We start from the raw sequence: 26,759 nt of genomic DNA, 5'->3' as shown, positions 1-26,759 counted from the left end.
AATATCCTCAAATGTGGAAGTACTGGGGCTGGATTCTCCCCTTGTCCTTAGAAAACGCTCGGTCAGCACTTGTCCTTAACTTAAGGAGCTGCTCAACAGAGAGCTTCAAGGAGAATTCCCCGAGATGGATTCTCCCCTTCTCCTTAACCATTATCCTTAGGATCACGTGACTGGTTGCGGAGAAAAAACGGGTCTTTCAGTTCGGTTCTTCGGCTCAGCTCATCGTTTGACCAATTCAACGTAAAGCAAAAATTTTACAACTACTACTATACGTATCGAAAATCAATGTTTCTTCTACATCAGTGGCAACAATTGCTTTATTTACATTAATTTCCCACGTATTTTTCCCACTCCCTAATTTTTATTTTTTTACATTGGCATTTGCTTTTATACGTATCTTTTAGGATTCATTTGAATAAGTAGTTTCAGAGTTTTTTCATTATATATCTTATATTAGTTTTTTCCTGAAAATTATATATGTATGTATATTTTTTTTTTATTTCCATTAAATTTTAGCCAGCTTATCCCTTTAACCCTTGCAGGTGAGATACTTGGCAAACATTCGTTTTCAAAAATTTCCCGGTCTTAAATGATTACGTAACAAAAAAATTAAATATCCACGAGTGTGACTAAATTTTTAGATTCAATTTTTTTGTATAGAAATTTTTTTACTATAGAGATTGAGTTAAAAAAAAAAATTCAAGTAAAACTAACAATGTTGAGTTTTATCTATGATATAAAAACCTTAGAGGAAGTATGAGGAAATTAATAAGGGTATAAATAAGGGAGGTATATATCCTCTTAGGTAAAAACAAAAGGGAATCAACAACACCTAAATTATATTCATTAAAAAAATGTAACGCATGCTGCATAGCACAACCACTTAGAGGTTGACACAGCAGTTATGTTCAACCATCGGGGTGGGATGTTGAACATTTTCCAAGTCTATGAATTTAATGTCAATGTTAAAGCCATTTGGATTTATGTCTCATATTCCTAAACAAATGCTACATACAATTAGAACCCCTGCAATATCAGCAGGTCAGTTGGAAAAACTATATTCTCAAAAGAAGTGTGATCTCTCACTCAGGGAAATGTATTCACCAGAGATTTCTTAGGTAGGATACCCACTTTGTACTGTAACATAACAAGCAAATTATCAACTACGTAATTACATCTGTTATAATGTATTTACACTCAAGTTATTAGAATAAGGTTATTTAGAACTGTTCATTTTGTTTTTTCAGCTGCATCTAATAAAAAAATAAATTGTAACTATAATTGGGATAGATTAACTTTATGTTATTCCATCCAGTTGTTAAAAATGCACGTGAATTTCTTATGCAACTGATTCTTGCGTCAAATTCACTGCAATAAAGCAACATCCATAATTTTTTTCGAATTAAAAATTGTAATCACAAAACAGAAAACACCTATTTACAACTCATGAATAAATTTATTAGATACTTGTATACAGTATCATCTAAATCATTTCACATGCACATATATGATCGTGCTACGTATGAATATACATGATGATCAACTTCCAAGTCAGCACTGAAAGGTCATTTCATTCAGCATTTTCACCTGAAATGGAGGAAGTGGGTAAATCGATAAATTAATGAATATTGGAAGCTTTGTGTGTGTGTCATAAAAATGACAGAGTTAAAAATGAAGGTTCAACTTACTTGAGAAATTCATGGATTAAATCCATCTGCACACTTCATGAGCACTGAGTTCTACGTCATTAACAGAAAAATGTAATTTCTTCCTTTTTATAACTCCCTCACTTCAGCAAAGTCAAAAATCTAAAAACATTTTAAATAGTTACAAATAATATTTCAATGTATCCATAGTGATGGAACACTACTAACAACCATACATGCACTTCACACACAATCCTCTCATATTTTCCTTCTGCGTACTTTCTAGAAATTGTTCATTTGTTGATTAGTTCGAAAAATTTTACAAAATTGCTCACTTGTGTGTTTCAATAACTTTTTTTTTCAATGTTCATTCAACAATTGATTATGTGTCAAAGATTCTCTCACATCTTTGGGTAGGGTGAATGTTTTCTGAAACTTTTTGAGCAGGAGATGTTTGGGAAAGCTAGACCAAACTCACTTTAAATGAGAAAGAGCAAGTTTTTGCTTATTTTGGACAATTGCACTGCTCATTTAGAGATAAAATATCTTCAGACAATCCAAATATGATTTCTCTGCCTAATTAAAGATGCCTATTCACAATAATTATAAACAGGGACATACATAAACAGTTTTTAAAAATGATTGGAGGTGAGATAAAATGGAAACCTTGCTAACTTGACACCTGCTTAAGTGGACAATTTTCTCGATCCTATAAGAGTGTTGAGTTATCAAGGTCCCACTTATACTACTGCACCACATATACACATTTCTCTAAGGAATTTAACATGATTGGCATGTGTTGGAAAGTGGATAAATAGTTTCTGTAAGGTTTCCCCCTATCGGGAAGGAGCATGATGGGATTAGAAAGCGTGGGTAGGGGAGAAAGGCCATCGACGGTGAAGAGAAAAGAAGCTTGATGTGTTTTGGGTAGTTAGAGAGTGGCTCCCGTGGACTCAGGAGGTAGTTTCAAAGGCTCGCTGTAAGGGAGGACGTGTGAATATTATGTTTATTGTTGAAAATTATGATTAAACTAAGTAATATATATAAAAGTGACAGTGATTATGATTGTGGCAATCAGTCATTGAAAACGAACCCGACAGTTTCCTTCCTTAACACAAAACTAACATTCCTAAATTGGAATGCATTGCCCATGTTCAGAAGATGGTTGGTGCACGTTTGAGTTAACTGAAGAAAACCACGAAAGGACTGAGTGGTAAAGGTAAATTAACCAATAAACTACAAAATTACTATGGTATTGCTATTCGTAGCAATGTGGGAAATTTAAAAAATATGCAGTTACAGCGTCTATGGTGGTCGAATGGTCATAGTGACGAACTCGTATCATGAGCACCCGGGTTCGAACCCCACCACTGCCACAGTGGTGGTTGGCTGAAGTTGGTTTCTTGTGGTTCCTAACTTTGAGGTGCAAATGTAAGCCAATCTCCCCATTAAAAAAGTCTCACCACAGAGGACAACAGGCCTACAACAATACAATTACTTAATCCTTACACTTCAATCATAGTTAGAAAAACTAGGGGCAGATAGCAGCACTAAGCATAAACACCGAAACAAACTCCACATCAGCTCTCACTACACGTACATTCCAACATGTACCAGTTCTTCATAATATCCACAAAGGAATATAAACGAGGTGCATGTGTGGTTTATTAGTAGTCTGCAGTTACAGCTGTATTTTTTCATTGTTGATCCAGTCATAAAGAGCATGAGTGGGCAATGTCCAAGAGGACCTGACAGTTGGTGTAAGCATCAGAAAGCTGCATGTGAATGACATAAAATTACTGATAAATCTCCTGCTGGCCTCTCTAATGACAGCAGAAATGTAATAAAGCCAACATACACGAGTCCTTGTGCACAATCCCTGTTTCGAAGTGCTTGCATGGTACGCTGCAGAACAACAGTGTGATTTGGAGAATTTTGCCTCTAAGGGCACTTTTATTGAACTGCAAACAATGCTTTTGGGGACTATTGCAGTTCTGCGTTTTAATTCTGGCTATGTAGGCATATTGTCTGTACTTGAAATCTAGGAATCCTAGTTGATGAACTAGCGTCTATTTACTCTGGGTTGGGCGATGCGAGTGTGACATGTTCGAGATATCATACAACACTGGCAAAAAATGACCAGAAGAAAAAAAAAGCAGAAAGTCAAAATTAGAGATATTTGAAGCAAAGGAAGTTCTGTCATACAAATGTGGAGAATTCTGAATGTTAGGAATGTATGTGAAACTTTTTTTTAATGCATTTTCTGAGAAACTGATTTACATCATTCTTGTCTGCTGCATACCTGATGCCTACAAAACTTTACAAGATATAAATTTTTTCCAGGGGTTCTGTACAGCTATGAGTATGCAATGAACTAGGATCTAAGCAATATCTTTGAAACTTTTTGTGATTTACATGATTTTGAATTTAAAATATTGAGTTTTTTTAAATAAAGTTTTTTTCCCGTAAACAATCATATCTCAAAATTTTTTCATTTTTTTATATTTCAAAACTTTTAGTTCATTGAACAAAACAATATTATAGCAACATACTGTGTGAAGAACAAGTTGATATAAGTAGTAGTATTTCACAATGTTTTGCATAAATACTGAAATTATACTAATTTTAGATGTATAATTACTCTAGGCAATATACATTTTTTTTTTCAAAATATTAATGAAAAAACATTTTCTTATGTTTACATATGTTAAAAAACATGTCTTAGTTTTATTCCACATTCAAATTAAAAACACAAGCATTTCATCCAAAATGGCGTTTTTGAAAAAGTACCTCACATGTAGTCAGTCGCCTTAATGCATGCTTCTCCAATAAAATACACATTATTTCAAGAACTGAATTACACTTAACTTTATAATGCTATTTCCTATGTAAGTTCAATGTTACAAAATTATAAATGGTTAGATACAGAAAAATTTCAAACAAAATGTAGAAAAATTAGACTTACCTTCAAAGAAATTTGCCAAAATCATACAAGATCTGCCTGTCATTTCCTTTAAAATACACCAGACTCTCCATACTCTGTAGTACAAAATATTAACATTAATACCACTAAAACTTTCACTCATAAAAATTAATTACTCATGCAATACATTGATAAAGTGCTTAATAAGCTGTTATATATGCAACCATTAAAAAAATTCAAAATCATGATGCATATAGAACCTGCAGCAATTAAGGAAAGTATGCGAATTAAATATAGAATTTGGCAATCATTTTGCATTGAATTAAAAAATAAATTTTTAACAAAATATATAGTGGGGTCTGACTGGGTGGCATGTAGTTTTTTTAGGATGCATTACATTTTTATGCAGGAATTTTTAAGTGCTTTTGCACATAGCGAGTGTGTGTATCATGTTTGCATGTCAACTTTTACATCCAAAATATACGATTGGCATTTTCATAATAGGGTTTAGAGAGCCTTGAACTGTTTCCAGTCATTAAGACGGCCCGAAAATGAGCATTAATAAGACAAACATAAGATGCGGCATTATCGGTAGGCCAAACATAATATATTACTATAATACATGCTATTCCTATTTATGAAGGAAATTTATTTACGAATATGTCTCTTACACACACACACATAGATCATCTTGCGATCAGCACATATTTTATGACGAGGTCAGTCAGTAGGATTTTTCTCCCAAAAATTTCGACTAATTGAATGTATATTAACATGCAAAGTGAGTGATATGTCATGACTAAAAATATTACAAAAAATAAAAAATATTCGGTTTCATCACGTTAACTTACCCTTCCGCTCAACAGCATGTCTTGTCATCTCGGCTGCAACTCCTCAGATAGCCGCCTTACTGTATTTTTCGTTAACCTAAATTCCTTGCATCATCTTAAATGCATATATCAAGCATTAATAGCATCGAAAAACACGAAAACGATTGTTTGAATGTGAATATATCTTCTATTAGAGCACGCATCGCCACCGCCATTACGGGAAATATAGTTGTCCTCAAGCTTAAGGAGAGCGTCTCCTCACTCTTCCACTAGCGCCATCTTTGTCCTTGAGTAAGGAAGTAAAGCTTTCCTTATTTAAGGAAAAGCGAGCGGAGAATACAGAATTTTTTCTCCTTTCCTTTATTAAGGACAAACAGCGAGCTTAAGGAGAAAAATCTCGCTAAGGACAAGGGGAGAATCCAGCCCCTGAACACAGAGGTAAGAGATATTGATAAAATAATGTTAGTATGAGTTCAAAATGTTAAATTAAGCACGTTAGATGTATATAAGGGTCATTCCATTTCACCCGGCAAAATGCCAAAATGACACCCATAGTCTCAGATTTCAATGATTTTTTTCTTATTTGTTGCTTTTACCATCCTTATTAACCGTGTGAAATATTATTTGCATATCTCTAAAACTTTTAGAGAAAAAAAATGTTGAAATTTATCAAAAAATGATGCAGATGACTTTTCTGAGGCTCAATTTTTAAGTGGCATTGTTTGAGAAAATAAATCGTAACCTTTTCAATTTTCAATATATTCAAGTGAAGTTTTCACTAAAGTATTCACAAAAACATACAAAATATGAATAAAAATAATTCATACGCTTACATTTGAAATTTACATGCAAAAAAATTATGTAAACTTTGTTTTTGTGGAATTTTTCATTAGAAAAAATACAATTTTTCTAATGTATTTTTAGACCAGAGGCACAACAGTTACTAAAACAAGTTTTATTTTAAACTTCTCCTAAATATATGAAGTAAAATACTGGAGAAAAAAAATAACGGTTTTTTGACCGTTAATATATTTATTCTGGCTTGCAACACAAAATTCATTGAAATAAGACTGGATCGCTCCGATTTCAAATCATTCAACTAGATCATAGTCTCCCAAACTTTTTTGTTCTATCGCCCCCTTCATCAGAAATTTTCCCTCTCATCGCCCCCCAACTCGAGTAAACCCATAGGATCCTATGTTAAATCAGTAGGTTCTATCGCCCCCTTGGACCATTCCATCGCCCACCAGGGGGTGATATTGCCCACTTTGGGAAACACTGAACTAGATACTGAAATGCAACCCATCATCCCAGATTCCAATTATTATTTTTTGTTTATTACTTCTACCATCCTTGTTGACCATGCAAAATTTCATGTACATATCTCAAAAACTTTTTGAGAAAAAAATGTTTCTAACCGCACAAATGACATCTCTAAGGCTAACCATTGAAGCAATATTATTTGATAAAATATATCATAACTTTGCAGATTTTCAATACATTCAAATGAAATTACCACTAAAATGCTCACAAAAAAATGTTGATTATGACTAGGAAAGAAAATTTAAACCTTTGCATTAAAAAATCAGATTGCAAAAAAATTGTTGAAATTTAATTTTTGATTCTTTTTATGATAAAAACACAATGGATCACCTTTGCTTTTTCATTTACAAAAGCTCTCCTGCTTTTCGCACAACATATTCACTAACATTGAACTCTTCACAGATTTTTTTCCTTATTCCATGAAGCAGGGGCCAGAGTTAAAATTTGAAACTTTTCCCTTGTTGTGATGGTTATAATTTCGAATTAACTCTATCAAAATAATATCATTTGCTTTCTGTTTAATATCTTCATTAAGTGTGCTTTGAGATTCATTTTCTGGTAATTCTTCTTTAAAAACTTTACAAACCTTTGATTTTAAAGTGTTACAAGCAGATTCAACTTTTTTTTTTGGCATAGTTTGACCTGCACTGTGGAGCTACCCTATGAAGTTCAACTGATGACTCTTCTATGTTCTGTAGAGATGAATTTATTTCTTCAAGTGTTTCTTGTTTAGAAATTGACATTACTTATTTCTACATCAATATCACTGTTCATCTCTTCACAGTATTCAATTTCTTCACCTAATTTATTGATGTGTTTATTCACTTTGTCCCTACAGGCATGGCATATTTTTTGTCCCAGAAATGATTTTGTAAAACCATCTATTTCATTTATTTTCTGTGAAAAATACAAGTTAAACCTTTTGTTATTTTTTCTCGACATTTAAAACGATTAAAGCATGCTTTCGGGTATATTTCATACTTCTTTGAGAAAAAAGCTCTATGATGCTTACACACAGTAGATAAATGTTCAGAACTTGCTCCACTCCCCCCCCCCCCCCCCCAAGATCATAAGATTGTTGTCTGATGGCTCCAATGATGTAATGGGTAACAGATTTTTCACTTTTGCATAACACTTCTTATGACAGTCAGACCCAGTTTCTTTTCCAACACTATAAATTTCAAGTGTCTCTTCTGACATTTTGCTTTGAATTCCAAAATATTAAATATTTAGCTCTAATGGAAATTATGTTATCATAAGAAATTCGCTAACCCTGGAGTAGGCTACTTTATAGAGCACATTCTGTCTAAACATCACATCTAATATATCACCACCAGGCATTATATACATTACGTTTTAATTCTACTCTCTTCCATCTGCCTCAGCTACAACAATTTGGTTGTAGCTGATAATTATTTCATTCTTTGTGATTTAATGCCTCATATTCTGGTTTTTTATCAGCAATTTTAAATTATTTCTTGGGAAAAATATATAAGCCTGCATTAAATATTATAATGTAGAATTTTTTGCCACACAAGTATAACCATTTCATATTTATCATACATATTAAGTATATGTTTATTAAATATATGCTGTAAAAATCAAATTAAAAAAAAATTTAACATTGTTTTGGTAAAATAACTTTATAATTAAAGTTGAAAAACTTGAAAAAATACATCTATATATATGATTAATAATATTATCTGGATTTATGAAATACAAAATAATTCTTTATGCAAAAATATAATATCAGATTGCAAAAGTTCGCCTTTGTTGCACCATAAGAAATATTTATAAATTAATTAAAAGTGAAATTAATTATTCTTTTAATTATTTGGAATTTGTACACTTTTCTAAGAATCTGAACATGAAGGTTTAATTTAAAAAAATATTTTATTCAACAATAAACGTATTTATTGTAAGTATGAATTTGAACCAAAACCTTTTTTTTCACCAACTCTGATTTGACACATTACATTAACATTTCTATTTAATTCATGAATTCATTTAATCCTAGAATTTTAAAATTTATTAATTGTTTTGAATTATTTGCATTAACTACTCATGAAACTTAATTTAGTGAATACTGTAATAAACATATAAGCGTACATGACAAATAAAATATAAATTAATTTTTATTAAGCATGAATCATTATATTCAGTCAAAATGTACAGATTAATTTGCCATATAAGTACAATTGTGTTTTGTTACTCAAATGTATTAATTGTCAAAAAAAATAATGTTTGCTCTTGTAAAGTCTTCTTTCTTAATATATTAATAGGATTAAATTTTAAAAAAATTGAAAGTTCATGCTGTGCATCCAAAAAAGTGTTTAAAAAATTGTGTTAAAAATAAAAAAATTAATAATTAATACAAAAATTAAATTTAAATGACTTTTTTCCTCTCTAAGGGTTTACATTTTCTTTTCTTTCTGCGGTGTTCTCTTCTTTTCTTTTTTTCAAGCACACGTTGGATTCAAGTGGTTTTTTTTTTATTATATTGCTCTCAATTTTTTTAATTTTCGTTCGACTTATATTTTTTTCTCGTTCGCATTTCATTTTCGTTGTATTTTTGCCAGGATTGTGTTTTCTCGCTTCTCTGATATAAATTCGTAGGTTTTTTGGACGTTAGTGTTAGCAAACAGTGTATACTTTTTCCTAGGTTCTTTCAATAACTTTGTTTTTCCTTCCACTTGGGCCTATGGTTGTAGTGTTAGTGTGATTTGAGATAGTTAGCAAATTCTAATAATTATCACAAAAATGAGAAACTTTGCCTGGTTTTAATTTATACAAAAATTGCCATGTTTTTAAGACAAATAAATTCAATTCAATGAATTTATTTGTCTTAAAAACGTGGCAATTTTTGTATAAATTAATTCTAATAAGTATAAACTGTATTTTGTAGCTTAATACTTTTTTAAGAGTGTTTTGTATTCTTTATATACATATTTATTTTATTCTTCGTGATTTAGTGTTGAGCATCTGAGTAATTTTTTCGTACAATCTCTTACGCATATTTGCATTACTTTATTTTCCTGTTAACGTTTTTCATTTTCCTGTTTTTAATTATTATTATTATCTAGTTTTAGCAATAGTGCTAGTATGCCTCGACCCCGACTAGTGTTATGTAGAGCTTGCGATGGGAGGTTTCCCTGGTATAGGGGTATATTAGCTGATAGTTTCAGTTGTAAAGGGTGCTTGGATAGGAAAAGGCTGGAAATCGAGGTCGAAGATTTACGGGAAAAAGTTAGGGTGCTAGAGGGCCCAGTTATAACAGAGCCTCTGGTCGTCGAGCCACCTGTTGATGAAGAAGCAATCTCCACGAACAAAGACAGTTTAGAGGGCGAATGAGTGGTCGTGGATGAGGTTGAGGGGGATAGTGATAGGCAGGGGCGTAGCCAGAAATTAGGTTCGGGGGGGGGGGGGACCACTTCATTTCGGGGGGGGGGCAAAGTGACAGAACAATGGATTTGGCCATCTTTTCCCCCTTTTTTCGGTCATTTTCTCACATTTCAGGGGGGGGGGGACCAGACCCCCCCAAGTCCCCCCCCCTCGCTACGCCCTTGGTGATAGGGGTTTAATTAACGGCGATTCTATGGTTAGGGAACTTGGGAACCGAGTGTGTACATCGATACTGGTGCCCCCTTGTAAAAGCAGTTGATTGGCGATGTACTAAAAGTTCATGGTCCATCCTATCCATCCCACTGAAAATTTTGAACACATCGATCATATCTCCTCGACACCTGCGTTCATCCAATGTAAACATATTCAAAAAATGAAGTCTCTCTTCATAACTCAAGCCCCGTGTGCCAATAAGGACACACGTAGCTCTTCTCTGCACCCCTTCAACCAAGTTTATGTCCCTCTGTAGGTATGGTCTCCAAAACCTTACAGCATACTCCAGTCCAGGACGAACTAAGCCTCAAAAAAGCGGAAGAATGACTTTAGGAGAACACGAAGAGGCTCTTTTGAAAATGAGACCAAGCATTCTCTTTGCTTTTTTGACCACCGCTGAACAATGTTCAGAAAACCTAAGCAGCTCGTCAATGAGAATTCCCAAATCGGTGACCCTAGTTGCATCCGGGATAGTGACACCATTCAACTCGTAAGAGAACCGTGGGTTGTTCGAACCAAAATAAGGGACCATGCACTTATCAACGCTAAACGTCATGCTCCATTCATTTGCCCATGCTGCAATCCTGTTTAGACTGGCCTGGAGTGACTCCCTATCACTTTGATTCCAGATTACCCCTCATTATCTTCACATCATCTGCGAATTTGCTAGAAATCCCATCGATACCCTGATTGAGTTTATCGATAAAAAGTGAAAAAAGTATGGGGCCAAGGACACTTCCTTGAAGAACTCCACTTGTGACGTCTGTCCAACCAGAGAATTCCCCGTTCACCATAACTCGTTGCGACCTATCTCTTAACCACGATTCTATCAGTTTACCATGTTGGACCCGATCGAATGCCTTCTGGAAATCAAGGTGAACAACATCTATATTTTTGCTCTTACCCAAAGCCTTAGTCACATGATCATAGAAGCAAAGGACACATGACTGTTACACATGACTTCCCCTTCCTGAACCCATGCTGATTATCCGACAATACATTATTCTCGTCTATCCACTTCACAAATTGCCTTTTGATGATAATTTCCAAAATTTTCGAGAGGGAGCTCGTCAAACTTACTGGACAATAATTGGACACAGCTTCTCTACTACCCTTCTTAAATATCGCAACAACATTGGCAAGTTTCCAATCCCTTGGGACGATACCCTCAGCAACATTACTCCTGTATATCTGTGCGACTGGACCCAACAATTCATTAGCACATTCCCTGAGGACCCTGGGATAGATATCATCTGCTCCTGGTGCTTTGCTTGCACATACATTTCTTAGAAGATTTAGGACCTCTACGTCTTCTACTTGAATATCGTTGAGGGTTTTATTACTTTTATTACCCCATGCATCACCCGGATATCGAATATCATTAACCCCATTAAAAACCGACGCGAAAAAGTCATTGAAAGCCTTACACATGCCTACATTGCTGTCTAACCTAGAGCCTCCTATCAAGAGGGGGCCAACCGTCCCCTTACATCCATTATTGACATATCGAAAAAATGTAAAACATATCGACCGACCGGCTAACAAAGAAGTCAGTTATAAGTGTACCACAAGATGGACTGTGTTGTGCCAGGGCCTTAGTCGTGGGTAACGCCTACCTTGAGAATCATCATAAACTTTCAAGTATAAGAGACTCAAGAATAAACATACAAAAGGAAATGTCCATTGAGTTATATCAAAAAGCCGAAGTTCCCATAGGTCCCTGTGGATTTGATGCCATCGTCAAGTCGTCAGAAGAATTTTATCGGGTAATTTTTATTTCTGAAAATACTATTCAATGAGCGTTATATATATATGAATGTTATATAGTCAATTGAATATTTTTTTATAATTTTGTATATTTTTTACCAATGTCTTTTTTATGTAGGTTGTGTTCAAGACGGCTAAGAAAGACAAGAAAATATTTTTGTTACTTCACAATGGACACTACGATCTCATCACAAAGGATTCCACGGATCCAGTTTCTACTGTGTGGACTGCGACAAAGCCTAAGACCATCTCCAGTATCATAAATGCGCAGTCTGATGTAACACCTGATTTGAGGATTCATGTACGGTTGGGACATCTCAAACCTGCCAGGATTGCCACAGGACATGCAGATCCGCTGACTGCTTTGCAAGACACAAGAGTCTTGGAGGCAAAAACAGCAGCTTTTGCCAGGAATTCTACGAATGTCAGATATGCAAGAAATTTCTCGTAGAAAAAGAGCGGTCCCGAGGCAAACACGTTTGTGGCGAGAAGTAGTGCAGCAACTGCAAGAATTTCCATCATGATGAACGACATCTCTGCTCCCTCAAGAAGAAGAATGTGAAGACAACTTCCGACAAGCTCGTCTTCTTCGATTTCGAGACGGATCAATCTTCAGGCGAACACGTGATCAACTTTGCCATGGCACAATATGCGGATGGCCAAGAGGTTGTCTTCAGTGGATGTTACAGCATCAACGAATTCTGTGCCTGGCTCTTCCAAAAAGAACATAAGGGATACACCGCAATAGCCCACAACATGGAGGGCTTCGATGGTCAATTCCTGCTCAAGTAAGTTTTTTTCGAAAATTTTCGCATGCTTGTTTTATTTTTATAACGCATGCATTTTGTGATAAATTTTATAGCGCATGCGTTATTTTTTATTTTCAGATATCTCTTGAAGCAAGGAGTCAAACCTTCTGTTGCCCCGTGTGGATCCAAGATCATGGCTTTGAGGCTGGACACTCTCAACATCCGAGTTATTGACAGCCTCAATTTTCTCCCTATGGCTTTGTCCAAACTGCCGAAAACTTTCGGTTTGGAAGAACTGAAGAAAGGGTACTTTCCCCACCTTTTCAACCGACCCGAAAACCAGGACTACAATGGATCCCTTCCTTCCAAGAACTTCTTCAATCTGGAAGCTTTCGCCCTTGAAACGAAAGCAAAATTCGACAACTGATGCGAGGGAAGAAAGAGCGGAAAATGTGGGTACGTATATGTGGGAACTCCACAGGAAGACACTGGAGCAAGAACAAAAGTTCCGTCAAGGCGCTTACAATCTCGAAGTCGTGTGAGAGCATGACTTTAACGCTCTGAAGAAAACGGATCAAGCTCTCAAATGCTTCCTGGTGGATTTTCACTTTGTCGACAGGATAGAACCCAGGGATGCGTTCTATGGGGGATGAACCAATGCCACCAAACTCTTCTATCGAGGCACTGCAAAATATATTGACTTCACCTCTTTGTACCCATGGGTCAATAAATACTGCAAGTGAGTACTTTAAAATTTATAACTTAACAAATATGGCTACCATTACTTTTTCTTTTTTTTACAAGTTTTTTTCTTATTGCAGATATCCGGTCGGACATCCTAAAGTCATCATCGAGAACTTTGGAGAGCTGGAATCATATTTTGGCATCATTAAATGCAAAGTACTACCACCAAGAGCATTATATCTGCCCGTTCTCCCATACAGGTATTATTATAATTTTTTTATAACGTGATCTTCACGTATTCCCAATCTTTTTTTGATATAAATTTTTTTGTTAGTGCTTTTTATCATCAAATATTTCATTTTTTTATAGATCCGGTGGAAAATGAACCTTTCCCCTGTGTCGTTCGTGTGTTAAAACACGCTTAAAAACATGTCAACACAATGACGAGGAAAGATGTATCACGGGCACTTGGGTGACTGAGGAACTCAAGAAGGCAGTTGAAAAAGGATATGTGGTGAAAAACATATACGAGGTATTTTTTTTTCTAATCTATTATTATTTTTGAAGTTTTCTACAATAGTTTTTGTTTTCTAATTAGTATTTTTTTTCTAGGTTTATCATTTCCACGAATCTAGAGAGGGTCTTTTTGCTCCATACATCAACGCTTTCCTCAAGATCAAACAAGAGTCCTCTGGCTGGCCGTCAAACTGCGTCACGAATAAGGAGAAAAACTCGTACGTGAAGCAGTATCAGCAAGTTGAAGGCATAAAATTGTAGCCTGGAAATATCCAGATCAATCCAGGTCGACATCAAGTGGCTAAATTGTGTCTGAATAGATAAAAAAAATTTCAAACGATTTGTAGTGTATTATTATTTTTAAATATATTAAGGTTCATATATACTCAATGATCGTTTGTTTTCTAGTTTCTGGGGTCGTTGGGGAATGCAGGAGAACAAGACGCAACTTTCATACGTGACTAAAACATCTGATTTTCACAAGATGATGAACGATCATTCTATTGAGGTACTTTTTTTTTTTTTAAATAATTATTACTTAATCTAATACTATTTTTCATAAAATAATATTTTTTAAGATATTTGACTTCATCAAACTAAAAATTTATTTTTCAGGTCAAGGATTTGTATCTTCCCAGTGACAACATAGCTGCGATAGAATGGCGGCACAAGTCGGATTTCATACCACAGACCGACCAGACAAATGTCTGTTTGGCTGCATTCACGACAACATGGGCTCGCTTAAAACTGTATTCCAAGATGGAGAAGCTAGGCGATACCTTACTCTATTTTGACACCGACTCGTAAGTTCGCAGAAAATTTTTTGTTTCATTTAATTTTTCAATGTTTTATCACTTGACTTATTGTGGTTTTCTTAAATTTCAGAATCATATATGCTAGCAACGGTGTCAACGATCCACCATTGGGTGATTTCTTGGGGCAGTTCACGGATGAGCTTGATGGTCATCGCATTACGGAGTTTGTGTCAGGTATTTTTCTCATTCTCGTTATCAAACATAAATTAATCCTTTAATTTCACAGGTTGAGACGTTTCTCATTATATATATATTTGTTTTTGAAAAATGCTTATTTTCAGGTGGAGCCAAGAATTATGCCTATAGGAGGTCAGATGACGGAACATTCTGTAAGATTCGAGGCTTCACCCTCAACTTTAAGAATTCGGAAGTCTTCAACTATGACTCAATGAAAGCTCTAGTACAGTCTATGGATTTCACCACGAAGGTCATCATTCAAGACGATTATAAATAACAAGAGACGTGAAGAGAAGGCGGGTCATAAGCAGAGTGGGGAAAAAAAGTATGGGCTTGTATACGACAAGAGGGTTTTTCTGCCTAATTTCTCAACGCTACCCTATGGCTACTAATATGTGTATATTGAAACAATAAAAAAGTTGACATTGAGAACTTGTGTACGTGTGTTTTTTTTGTGTGTATTCTCTTACTTTTTGGTAGTTGATCTCCTACGATAAGTGTTCGGAAGAGGGAAAAACGAACGCCATTGCACTGAGACGGAAGGGACACCGGAAGTGACTGGTTTTTGGATCATTTCATAAATAATTTGTAAATATTCGTATTTAAAAAGCTCTTGTCTGAGCCCCAGAGCGAAGCTGCATAATTTGTGCACTAATGGTTAATTAGCATCATCAACGGAAGTAAAGGAAAAGCAGCATCACAAAGAAAATTCTCCCACGAAGAGTAAGGAATAATAGGACGGAAGGTCCCTCACTAGTGAGCGTGCCGAAAAATTACGCCAAAGCGCTGCGTACACTTTTTGCAACAACGTCATACCCTTTGTTCGAAAAAAAACGTGTTTTTACATCGCACCCTCTATAGCTCACGGATAGTGTGCGGAACCTTTTTCTTGAAAAGAAAAGAGCATTCAGAGAATATAAAAGTGGACGAGGTGACCTATCATTGTTTACTGATAGTATATATCGAGAAGACAGTTAAAGAAAGCAGCGCCAGAGTGGTGCAGTGGTAAAGATGCTTGTCTTCCACTATGAAGGTTACCATCAAGGTCCATGGGTTCGAATCCGGGCATAGAACATCAGAAGCAAGTTCTTTACCTACCGAACCTAGGGCGACCACCGATGGATGGAGCCTTCATTTCCCACCCAACTCCACTGGTTGGAAATTGCTGTATGGCGATATATGACCGGAATTGGTGTGCGAAGTAGTAGTTGAAGAAAGCGATAAGGGATAGTAAAAAGGAAGTTGAATCTAAGTTGGCAGATAACATTGGCTCTGACCCAAAATCATTTTTTCGATACGTCAATAATGGATGTAAGGGGACGGTTGGCCCCCTCTCGATAGGAGGCTCTAGGTTAGACAACAATGTAGGCATGTGTAAGGCTTTCAATGACTTTTTCGCGTCGGTTTTTAATGGGGATAATGATATTCGATATCCGGGTGATGCATGGGGTAATAAAAGTAATAAAACCCTCAACGATATTCAAGTAGAAGACGTAGAGGTCCTAAATCTTCTAAGAAATGTATGTGCAAGCGAAGCACCAGGACCAGATGATATCTATCCCAGGGTCCTCAGGGAATGTGCTAATGAATTGTTGGGTCCATTCGCACAGATATACAGGAGAAGTGTTGCTGAGGGTATCGTCCCAAGGGATTGGAAACTTGCTAATGTTGTTCCGATATTTAAGAAGGGTAGTAGAGAAGCTGTGTCCAATTATCGTCCAGTGAGTTTGACGAGCTCCCTCTCGAAAATTTTGGAAATTATCATCAAAAGGCAGTTTGTGAAGTGGATAGACGAGAATAATGTATTGTCGGATAATCAGCATGGGTTCAGGAAGGGGAAGTCATGTGCGACTAACCTCCTTCAATCGGGTCCAACATGGTAAAAACAACTCTTGAAGAGTTTACACGAGATTCGAATTGGGGGCAACTTGCTGAATTCAGACGTGCCAACTTTTGAAATCCAGAAATTCTCCCGAGGGGGGTACCCCGCCCCCCGACACTCATAGACTCGATCAAAAAAAAAGTCCATAAAATTTTTTTTTCGAAATTTTTTTTTTTTTTTTTTATAAATTAAGAAAAAGTTACATCCCCCCCCCTCAAGGCAGGTTCTGCATTGCCCCTGAGAAGAATATAATTCCATGCCAGTCTTTCCATGCAGAATAGAGAAATCACATCTACATACTGTTTATAAAGTATATGTGTTCTTTCGTGGATGCTATCATTGATTGATAATCTTGGGTATATGAATTCTTAAAGGCTTTATATTTAGCTGTATATAGCTTAAAGTTTTATATTTTCTTTCTGAAGATGTTTAATCGGAAGAAACGATTTAAAAAAATTCAAATTACAAAGCTGCGGACGAAAAAACGTGTTTACCGCGCGGCTGTTAATGGAATACAATAACGATTATACAGGAATTTCGGCAACCAAGGGCTTCCCCCTGATAAATGCTACGAAAACAAAGTCGCGTCTTTGCCAGTTGCTTAAATGCGGTCACAGAGACTTTTTCTTAAGGCTGCTCAATGGAAATGACTACGGCTGTCCTTCATGGGTGTTTTCCCTAACGACGATGGTAATTATTGACGCCACGACAACGTGAAAGCTCGTGTGAAATCTAATTTTCTGCAAACATCCGGAGAAATTTTAACAAATCCGGAGAGCGGGAGGAAGGATGAAAAATCCGGAGTCTTCGGGAGAGTTGGCAGGTCTGAAAATCTAATTTTCTGTCAAAATCCGGAGAGCGGGAGGAAGGATAAAAAATCCGGAGTCTCCCGCCTAAATCGGGAGAGTTGGCAGGTCTGTAGAATTGGATAGAATCGTGGTTAAGAGATAGGTCGAAACGAGTTATGGTGAACGGGGAATTCTCTGGTTAGACAGACGTCACAAGTGGAGTGCCTCAAGGAAGTGTCCTTGGCCCCATACTTTTTGCACTTTTTATCGATAAACTCGATCAGGGTATCGATGGGATTACTAGCAAATTCGCAGATGATGTGAAGTTAATGGGGGTAATCGGGAATCAAAGCGATAGGGAGTCGCTCCAGACCAGTCTAAACAGGATTGCAGCATGGGCAAATGAATGGAGCATGACGTTTAGCGTTGATAAGTGCATGGTCGCTCATTTTGGTTCGAACAACCCACGGTTCTCTTACGAGTTGAATGGTGTCACTATCCCGGATGCAACTCAGAATGTATTCAGGAGTCATTTATAAACTTAAATACATAGTTGATAATAAAACTTCTTGAAAGATATCTTCTATGCGTGTGTTTATTCGAACATAAATTACTGAATATGTGTCTGGGGAGGAGCATATTATGAAAACATACACAATCTAGACAATCTTTACAATAAATTAAGAGAATTAATAAATGTTCCAATAGAAAACAAAAACATACAGTGCCACATATTGACACTGAGACAGAACTACATGTACAGAATTTATAAATTTATCATCAAAAACGAAGAATAGTTGGTAAAAAATGGAAATAGAACCTCGAATAGATATAAAAATATCAAGTGCCTAAAAGTAACAAAACATTTCAAAAAAGTTTTTGTTACACCGCACCAAAGATAATGAACTTCATCTACTCTAGTATATAATTACATAAATAGTAATAAAAATACAGATTACAATGTCTTTATTATGATCAAAAACACAAATATTAATGCAGTACTTTGAAATAAATTATTGCACCAATGTATATTAATTATATACTAAAATACATCAAATGAAGAAAAGAGCTGTTGCTGAGGGAGAAAATCATGTAATAAAAATCATAAGCCTGCTGGAAGGACTTCATGGTCCCTTGGGGCTACACAGTGTATGTATTATATATGTGTGTGTTTTTGTGTCGTGTAACATATGTTTGTATTTGTAATTTGCTGCTTTTTCGTTTTAATTAAAATATATATATATATATATTTATACAAATAAAGCTATTCGGGGGGGGGGATTTTCCACTTCTACCCTCCCGCCTATGCTAATACAAATTTAAACAGTGGGGAGCTTTGATAAACTTGATATTTTTCTCAATTTTTTACTCCCAAATTTAATAGAAAATATTATTGACCTTTCGAGAGATGATCGCACTCAAGTGCCGAGGGAAAAGTGTAGGGAAGAAAGCGACCAAAATATGAGGAATATTTCCGTAGTTTATACTTAAAAATAGTGATATTCACACATCATTATTTCCAAATTGTTGTCTGAGCAATGATTTTTATAATTATGAATTTTTTAAGCATTCTTTAATTTAAGAAACCAAGCTGATTGCGAGTTTCTATTTGATACACTCTGCTATGTCAAACACCCCCACTATGTGTACTATGTTCCCTGCTCGCAGCTATATTCTCATCTCGCTTCTCTTCCTTCTCATTTGTATAGGAAGGTTAGACTACCATATTTTTTTACCTCAACGGTAGTGTGTGGAAATAAAAATATGGTTTAATAATTATATATTATTAAACCATATACGAAAAACCATTACGAAATGTGAACTTAATAAAAAAATAATTTTTTCTCTCCCCTCTTTCTATACTCCAAAATTCGCTGCCCCTCCGAATTTGCTGCCCTGGGCTATAACCCGCTTAGTGCCCCCGCCCCCCTGTAAATACACTACTGGACGAAACTATGCGCATAAGTGGGTGCACCCTTTCTGTCCGAGGCTGTAGGTGCTCATTTACCTATGCCCCACTGCTGTGCTATAAAAAAAGTCAACTCTTAATACCATCAAATGACTGGATGGACAAATGCCAATATTAGAATTGCTACTTGTCCATTCCTTAATGTAATTTTCTGTTTTCTGTGTAAAAAAAAGAGATGCTGACTAAAGAAATATACAGGATTAACATTGCTATTTTTTTTGAAACACTTCATCTAATTTAATAAATCAACAAGAATAAAAAAGCAAAAATCAATAATTTATTGATTTCATGCAAGTATTGTGAATTCAATTTGAAAAAACTCGAAATCTTTTTCTGCAAATAGGAATCTAATAATAGAACAAAGAAGAAAAAATCTAGAGGTAACACATTTAAAGGTAGATGGTTACAAAGAACACAGTTCCTAAAATGAAGCTTATGGCATGCGAATTTCTTTTCTTCGCATTAAATACAATGTCTTTTTGCATGCAAGAGAGAAAAAGTCAGTTCATACGTATTTGATTTTTACTCGTTTTATCATCTCTAAGCATAAGTTATCCAGATCATATTCGTGTTTCCATCCCCAGTGTTGACGTGCATTTATGTCTTCAAATACTTGTGGCCACGAGTCCGCTGAAATAATGACAATACTGGCATAAATGAAAATACAGTGAAAAATACTAATTTACTATATTTTTTATAATGGTAATTGTCTATATCAGTGTTTCTCAACTGCCAGGCCATGGCCAGATATGGGCCCCGCCATCAGTCACAAAGAGCCACAAACGATTTACGGTTTCATTTTTATTTTTTCTCGGTTATCACTGGGGCCCCCAGATATCTCAAGTAGAGGTGCTTCCAAAAATAGGATCCTCATAGACAATGTCAGACAGGATTAAGCGTGTTCATATCTCAACGGATTAAGGCACTCACGGAAAGACGGATGACACAGCGGTAACAAATAATAGGTTTATTGCAACAATTAACAATTAAACATAATTTCGTTAAAAGTTAAGATATGCTACACAGCACCAAGAGCTGTGAGCAGACAGAATATAAATTTACATTTGAGAATTAACGGTTACAACCAGCGAGTGAACGGAGTAAAGCAACGACGACCTAACATAGCTCAGTCCTTTTATACACAGCACACATCACCGAGAATATGCAAATGGCAATCCATGTAACAACCGTGGATCGGTTGTGACGAAGGTTGGCAGCGACTCCTTGTACGTCACTACAAGCAGAACATCCCCGAAGCGATGACGTCGGCCAGCAATGACAGAATTAGCGTACTGCCACAGCCGCCACCCTCCTCCTCAGCGAAGCGGTCCTGGAAAGCGGAACCGGATAGGTCTTCCTCTCTTCGAGAAGATAGGTGATCCTGGAAGTTTGCTGGACGCCTGGAGATTGACCTGTTGTGGCGGACCGTCCGGATGTTGCTTTTTCTCCTGGATCACCGGAGACAACTCTAAATCTTTCACTGGAAGGAATGCTGGCTTCATTCTGTCCAACGATACCCATCTCTGAGCCAGTGGCGGATCATAATTTTGGGAGGGCCCAGGCGCAACCTGATCTGGAGGCCCCCCTATCAGGGGCAGATTAAAGGTAGGGGCTGTCACCCCCCCCCCCCCAGAGCAGAAAAATTAAATAGAAAAAAAAAATGTTTTCTACGTTTTTGACTGAATAACAAACCAAGAAAATAAATTTGCTTAAAAAAAGGGGGAAAATTCAGAATTTTTTCCAAAAAAAATCAGAACCGTCCTGAAAAATTGAACACATGGTCACAACCACCGCCCCCCTCCAACAAATTTGCGTTTATACACCACTGCACCCTTTTGGCCCTAATAAGAACGAGATGGTTCACTAAAATGAACAATATTATGAAAATCATAACTTTTTTTTTATTTTTGCATCACCAAAACCATAAACACAAAAATAAGATAAGGAAATATAATGATATTCTCTGGTACTAGATGAAAAATAATCACACTCCCATTAAAAAAAAAAACAAAAAAAAAAACAGTAAAATTCTGCATTATATTTTTAGTAATCTAAGATGTCCGTCCTGGTGCCTTCAGCCACACAGCAAAAATGGAGATCCGTCATAGTTTTAGTAATTTAATATTACTGATTAATAAAGATTTGATAATATCTCAAATATAATATATTTGATTTGATATAAAGATACTGATAATATTTAATAGAAAAGCATTTCTTCAATAGAGGGAAGAAATTATATCAGAGTAAATATAAGAATTATATTTTTAATGGAAGAAATTAGTTCAGAATGAATTAAATTTAATGAAAGAAATTATTTCGAAATTATTTCAGAATGAATAAAATTTAATAAAAGAAATTATTTCAGAATGAATTAAAATTATTGTCAATGAAAGAAATAATTAAAAAATTTTTTTTAGAAATTATTATTTTTTATTTGTTTATTCTACTTTATTTTTACTATTATTATATTAATTATTATTATTTTCTCTTTCAGCCACCTCGTTGGGCACTCTGCCTGTTGTGGCCTTTGCCTTTGTATTATTTGTATTCAGAGTGAATAAAAATCTTCTATATTATGCCCCCCCCCCGTTTCGTTTAATAACGAAAAATGCCAGATTATAACATTGTGGCCCGCGTACTTTATAAAATGTTTCAATATGGCCTGCTATGCCTCAAAGGTTGAAGACCCCTGCAGTAGACTCTCGCTAATCCGGTACGTATTAGACCACCGTGTGCCAGATTTTACTGAAATTGCTGGATTAACTTTGAAGAAACCCATTGAAATAAAATATGAAATTTCGTGCAAAGACATAGTCAGGACTTGATCAGCAATTAAGAAATATTAGAACGTGTTAAGGGGTTAGGGCATCAGGAGAAAAGTGACACCACACCACCTAAATATCCTGGACTACTGGACGTGCTGGATTAGAGCACGACCGAATTCTCGAGAGACTACTGTAGTTGAATTGAAATGCTCAAATAAAAATTTATCAGATAATTTATATATTTTTAGTTTTGCTTACCGTTATTTTTGGAGATTCTGCAATCTAAATCCTAAAGGAAATCTTGAGGATCGGCATGAAAATTGTTTTCATTACAATAACACACATTACAATTACATCTTATATATAAATGTGAAAGTATGTATGCTCTTTATACAAATCTACAGTTTTAGACCGATTGTCGCCAGATTTTGCATATATACCAAACAGGTCCGGGATTGAACCGTATGCTACTTTAAAAGTTCGTCAGAGCTGGGCAAATGCCCGAAATGGGCAAAAAACTGTCGTGCAACAATGGTTTTGGGGCCTCAACAATCACTTTCGGAACGTTTACTTTGGTTACCGTGGTTTCCAACAATGCGTTTCAGACGTGTATATATGCCTTTACAATGGTTTGTCACACCTTTAATTCTGTTATTATAACAGTTTATTCCTTTATAACGGTTTGTCACTTTTCCAATCCTACCAGTAATTGGAGAAAACCCGGGAAGAGCGCCGGGTATTTCTGCTAGCCTATATATACAGGGTATCCTGTAAGTGCTAATGCGGCCTTTATCTCACCAACCGCCCATCGTATAGGTATAGTTTCAATTTAAAAAATGCGTAAAAGGCGTTTGAATAATATTCGCTGCACAAGCTGGACGTATGACGTCGCTAACAACAGAGAACAACAACTACGCTGACAAAACTGGGAATAAAAATGTTCAACGCCAACTGATGAAGTCAATGCTTGCCTCAAATCATCAACACTCTGGCACGAAGTTAAAAAATTATTATCATCCAAAAATATGCGAGTTCAACTGCAAAATGACAGCACTGCTATCATTTTTACATCAGTTGATCAAACTTGGCAATGGAAGAATTCCCGTAGACCCAAGCACTTGACTGATTACTTTCCCAAATGGATTTTGCCAGTTGTTAAATTCAGTTCAAGAACTTGCAGACAAAGTCTTCCCAAACATTCAACAAAATCACCGAAACCATGACTGGCTTTGTGAGTGGCGTTCCGGCATCGAAAAATGTGAGTGTGAACAAGACCATCAAAAAAATCCTAAAAATTATTCCGGGACTCCACATCTTACAAATCGGTTGACACTGTCACAGACTCAGCGCAGACAGTTCTGTATCCTGCAGAATTTCTGAACTCTTTGGATATTCCGGGTGTGCCACCACACAATTTGACACCTCAAAGTCGGAGCACCTATAATGCTTTTAAGAAATTTGGAGACACCGAGACTCTGCAATGGCACCAGACTCTGCGTGAAGAAATTTCACAATTACATCATCGAAGCAACGATTCTAACTGGATGTGGCGAAGGAGAAGACGTCTTCATTCAACGTATCCCAATTATCACTGAAGAAATGCCATTCACTTTCAAGCGATTACAGTTCCCGATTCGTTTAGCTTTTGCCATGACAATCAACAAATTGCAAGGCCAGTTGTTAATAGTGGCAGGTATCAACCTACTTGAGCCCAGTTTTTCACACGGACAGCTTTACGTCGCCTGTTCGCGTGATGGTAATCCTAAAAATTTGTACATCTACACACCAGATGGACAAACAAAAATATTGTGTATCCACAAGCGATTGCCTGAAGTTTTTAATTAAAATTATATTAATAATATTAATAATTATAATAAAATTAAAATAATTAAAATTAATTAAAAAATGAAAGTAATTTTTTCTTACTTAATGCAGAAATATTTTGATTAAGAAATAATTAATAAGCTATATATATGTAAATTTTTCACAGGGCGGCAACGTCGCCGGGTATCAGCTAGTTAACAATAAACACTTTTCGGTCTGACACAAAGATGTTGTCTACCCAAGCCTCCTTGACCAATCCAAAAATGTAGCTCTGTTTTTTAGAAAGAAGGAAAAGAAACCCCCTTGATTTTTTTCAGCCGGGGAGGGAGTGTTAAAAGAGAAACAGAAAAATCACGTGATTCAGAATGCATGTCATTCAGCATTCATTTCAAACCCCACTTTTTTTTTGTCATATGGTCCTATGGTTCCAGTCATAGATTGCAAATGTATATGTTGTTTGAACCAGCTTATAGTATTTCATTCAAACAAGTGGGAGACAAAATCACAATAAGAGCTCTACTACATTCATTTTAATTAGTACGAGTGTCTCTTCCTGTCGATGTCGCCGCTTGCCGATAGCCATCTTGCCATCCATTATACTGTATACAAAAGCTTACACCAAAGCTGTCGTATTATCGGCGCCCATAAAAGCATTTAATACTGTGGAATGAGACATCTGTTTATGCCTTCACTCCAATTTTCATTTCGGACAGACATTAGGACCTGCTGTTCTCACCCCTCCTCCTGCTTGTGCCCTTAGGGAAATACTGTTTGAAAATGACCCTCCCTGAATGATCGCTTTACAATGTCTCTTCTTTCTTTGTCGGGGAAGAACTGGCCCTTGAGAGCTGCGTCTTGTAAATTGTTCTTTTCTTTCAGTTCCCGTTTTTCTTCCATAACTCTTAAGGGGCCTACACACGTTCAGTTATGCCCGCACAGTTATACCTGTTCAGGCATAACTGCGCAGGCGAAGCTTCTGGAACCGGTTCTAGGCAATCTGTGGGGATATTTTCATTCTTCGATCTCTGTCTGCGCAGTCTTTTGATCAGTTCGGATTTTTTCATAGTCTATAAAGTTCGGAATTTTCTAGTATGATTTCCACAGATGATGCTTTCGGTGTAGTTGGATTGGTTATGGCACTGAAAGTTATTAACTCAAAAAAGAAAGAAGAAAAAAACGGGTAAAGATTGGATAAAAAAAAGGCAAAGATTTGCACCAAAAGATTGGCATAATTTTTTCAGAATGGATCAAGATACCTACTCAAAGCTTTTTTTTTTTCAATTCCTTTCGGAAATTGCTTCGCAAACTGTTTATTTTTTTAACAACACTGTCTCTGTTCGCTAGAGGATCTATTTCTCCCATTTTCCACACCAATCTCTCATAACTATCATCTTTCTTAATTTTGTTATGGTAATCTTTAGTTTTCACCTGCCACAAGCATTTCTTACTCCTATACATTTCAATGAATTCTTCCAAACATTCGCGCTGCCCGTTTCGAAGATCACTCGTCATTATAAACCTCGAGTCGTGAAAACTAAACTGAACTCTGAACTAAACTCTGGTGGAGTGTTGAAATCGGTGTTTCCCAAAGTAGGACTATTCAGGCTATGAATGGACACAAGGGGGTGATGTGGGGACGAGAGAAAAACATCAGTTTTCGAAAACTCAGACCATTTTACCAAGGAAGCCTTTGTAAATATGGGCCTTGGGCAAAAAAAAAACAAACTAATATTGCACACAGAAATTCGTACTTGTTTCATCAGAGCTAAAGTGCTTTTTTCTCCCTTTGAATGTGCGCTGTACATTCCAGATGTATTGTATCTGTAAATTGATCGGTAAAGCCTACTGTCACAGATCTCCACACCATCTGGGGTCCTGCATCCCCGGGGGCTGGTTTTACTAATGAATATTGTCATTATTCGAGCCATTTCCCCCAACCCCCACAAAGGTGGGATTGTTATCAGGATTCTGGTTTCAGAGCCCGAGATGATTCCAATCATTCTTTTTTCCCACGTTAAAAAATTCACTATAGTGGCGGCTCGGCAAAGAGAATAGCCTCTGTGCCCTGCGGCAGGATGTGGGTGGGGAGGGGCAGGTGGGTGATGCCCAAGAACCGCGACGCACACTTTGAGGAAGACTGCTGTAACGGAAGATGTTTGTTGAATCTACACCATAAGTACAATAATGTATTTTGATGTTACTAAAACCTCTCATAATGACCGATTTTCATGACTTAAGCATGAGTAGGCAGTAGTGCCTTTTACTTATCAAGAATGCTATCCATATCTACAGTGATTATGACAATACGTATAGGCAATAAAAGAGAAATTTTGGTATTACAATCGACGCTCGATATAACGACCCCTTCGTCCCATCGAGAATGGACGTTATATTTGGAGCAAGGTCGTAGCGAGGGGGGAGACTTGGGGTTGTGGTCGGGCCTGATTGAGACGGTAAGTAAAACATTTGGGACTTACCCTACCAGT

General features: G+C 36.2%; 2 protein-coding genes and 1 long non-coding RNA gene across 11 annotated transcripts in view; 1 reads left to right on the top strand and 2 right to left on the bottom strand.

Moving 5' to 3' along the window:
• Window positions 1-1,319: 1,319 nt before the first annotated feature.
• On the bottom strand, window positions 1,320-6,111 carry LOC149064543 (uncharacterized). Its single transcript, XR_016195739.1, has 4 exons — window positions 5,421-6,111; window positions 4,612-4,685; window positions 1,689-1,808; window positions 1,320-1,587 (listed from the first exon to the last, which is right to left on the bottom strand). It is a non-coding gene; the product is annotated as an uncharacterized LOC149064543 (long non-coding RNA).
• A 4,559-nt stretch (window positions 6,112-10,670) lies between these two features.
• Window positions 10,671-16,563, top strand: LOC149064542 (uncharacterized). 6 transcript variants are annotated; one of them, XM_089255105.1, is made up of 10 exons: window positions 10,671-12,103; window positions 12,223-12,892; window positions 12,992-13,592; window positions 13,675-13,797; window positions 13,907-14,069; window positions 14,150-14,271; window positions 14,462-14,561; window positions 14,669-14,856; window positions 14,939-15,042; window positions 15,150-16,563. In XM_089255105.1, exons 7-10 carry the CDS (start codon window positions 14,481-14,483, stop codon window positions 15,320-15,322), a joined length of 546 nt encoding a protein of 181 aa, XP_089111231.1. In that variant the 5' UTR covers window positions 10,671-12,103; window positions 12,223-12,892; window positions 12,992-13,592; window positions 13,675-13,797; window positions 13,907-14,069; window positions 14,150-14,271; window positions 14,462-14,480; the 3' UTR covers window positions 15,323-16,563. The 6 variants fall into 6 exon arrangements, with proteins under 6 accessions (XP_089111231.1, XP_089111226.1, XP_089111227.1 ...); XM_089255100.1 differs by having other exon boundaries at window positions 14,150-14,339; XM_089255101.1 differs by having other exon boundaries at window positions 14,150-14,561.
• Window positions 16,564-19,939: 3,376 nt separating this feature from the next.
• The window catches only part of Tdh (L-threonine dehydrogenase), a 310,905-nt gene continuing 304,085 nt past the window's right edge, over window positions 19,940-26,759 (bottom strand). For all 4 annotated transcript variants that reach the window (XM_089255433.1, XM_089255431.1, XM_089255434.1 and 1 more), the window contains one exon: window positions 19,940-20,314. In XM_089255433.1, coding sequence (XP_089111559.1) covers window positions 20,190-20,314 — 125 coding nt within the window. In that variant the 3' untranslated portion in view covers window positions 19,940-20,189. The remainder of the gene's footprint in view (window positions 20,315-26,759) is intronic.

The sequence above is a fragment of the Pholcus phalangioides genome, unplaced genomic scaffold, assembly GCF_987345545.1.
Source record: "Pholcus phalangioides strain wild (caught in Gottingen) unplaced genomic scaffold, Ppha-v1.0 ptg000042l_1, whole genome shotgun sequence".
NCBI lineage: Eukaryota > Metazoa > Arthropoda > Arachnida > Araneae > Pholcidae > Pholcus > Pholcus phalangioides.
The sequence above is the reverse complement of the archived record's forward strand: the minus strand, read 5'-3'. Positions and strand labels throughout refer to the sequence as shown.

What these genes read in the sequence shown, in the direction of transcription:
- LOC149064542 (XM_089255105.1), top strand. Translation starts at nt 14,481, where the DNA reads ATGCAGGAGAACAAGACGCAACTTTCATACGTGACTAAAACATCTGAT. An exon ending in TGAACGATCATTCTATTGAG is followed by an intron (nt 14,562 to 14,668) that starts GTACTTTTTTTT and finishes TTTATTTTTCAG; the next exon opens with GTCAAGGATTTGTATCTTCC. An exon ending in CTCTATTTTGACACCGACTC is followed by an intron (nt 14,857 to 14,938) that starts GTAAGTTCGCAG and finishes CTTAAATTTCAG; the next exon opens with AATCATATATGCTAGCAACG.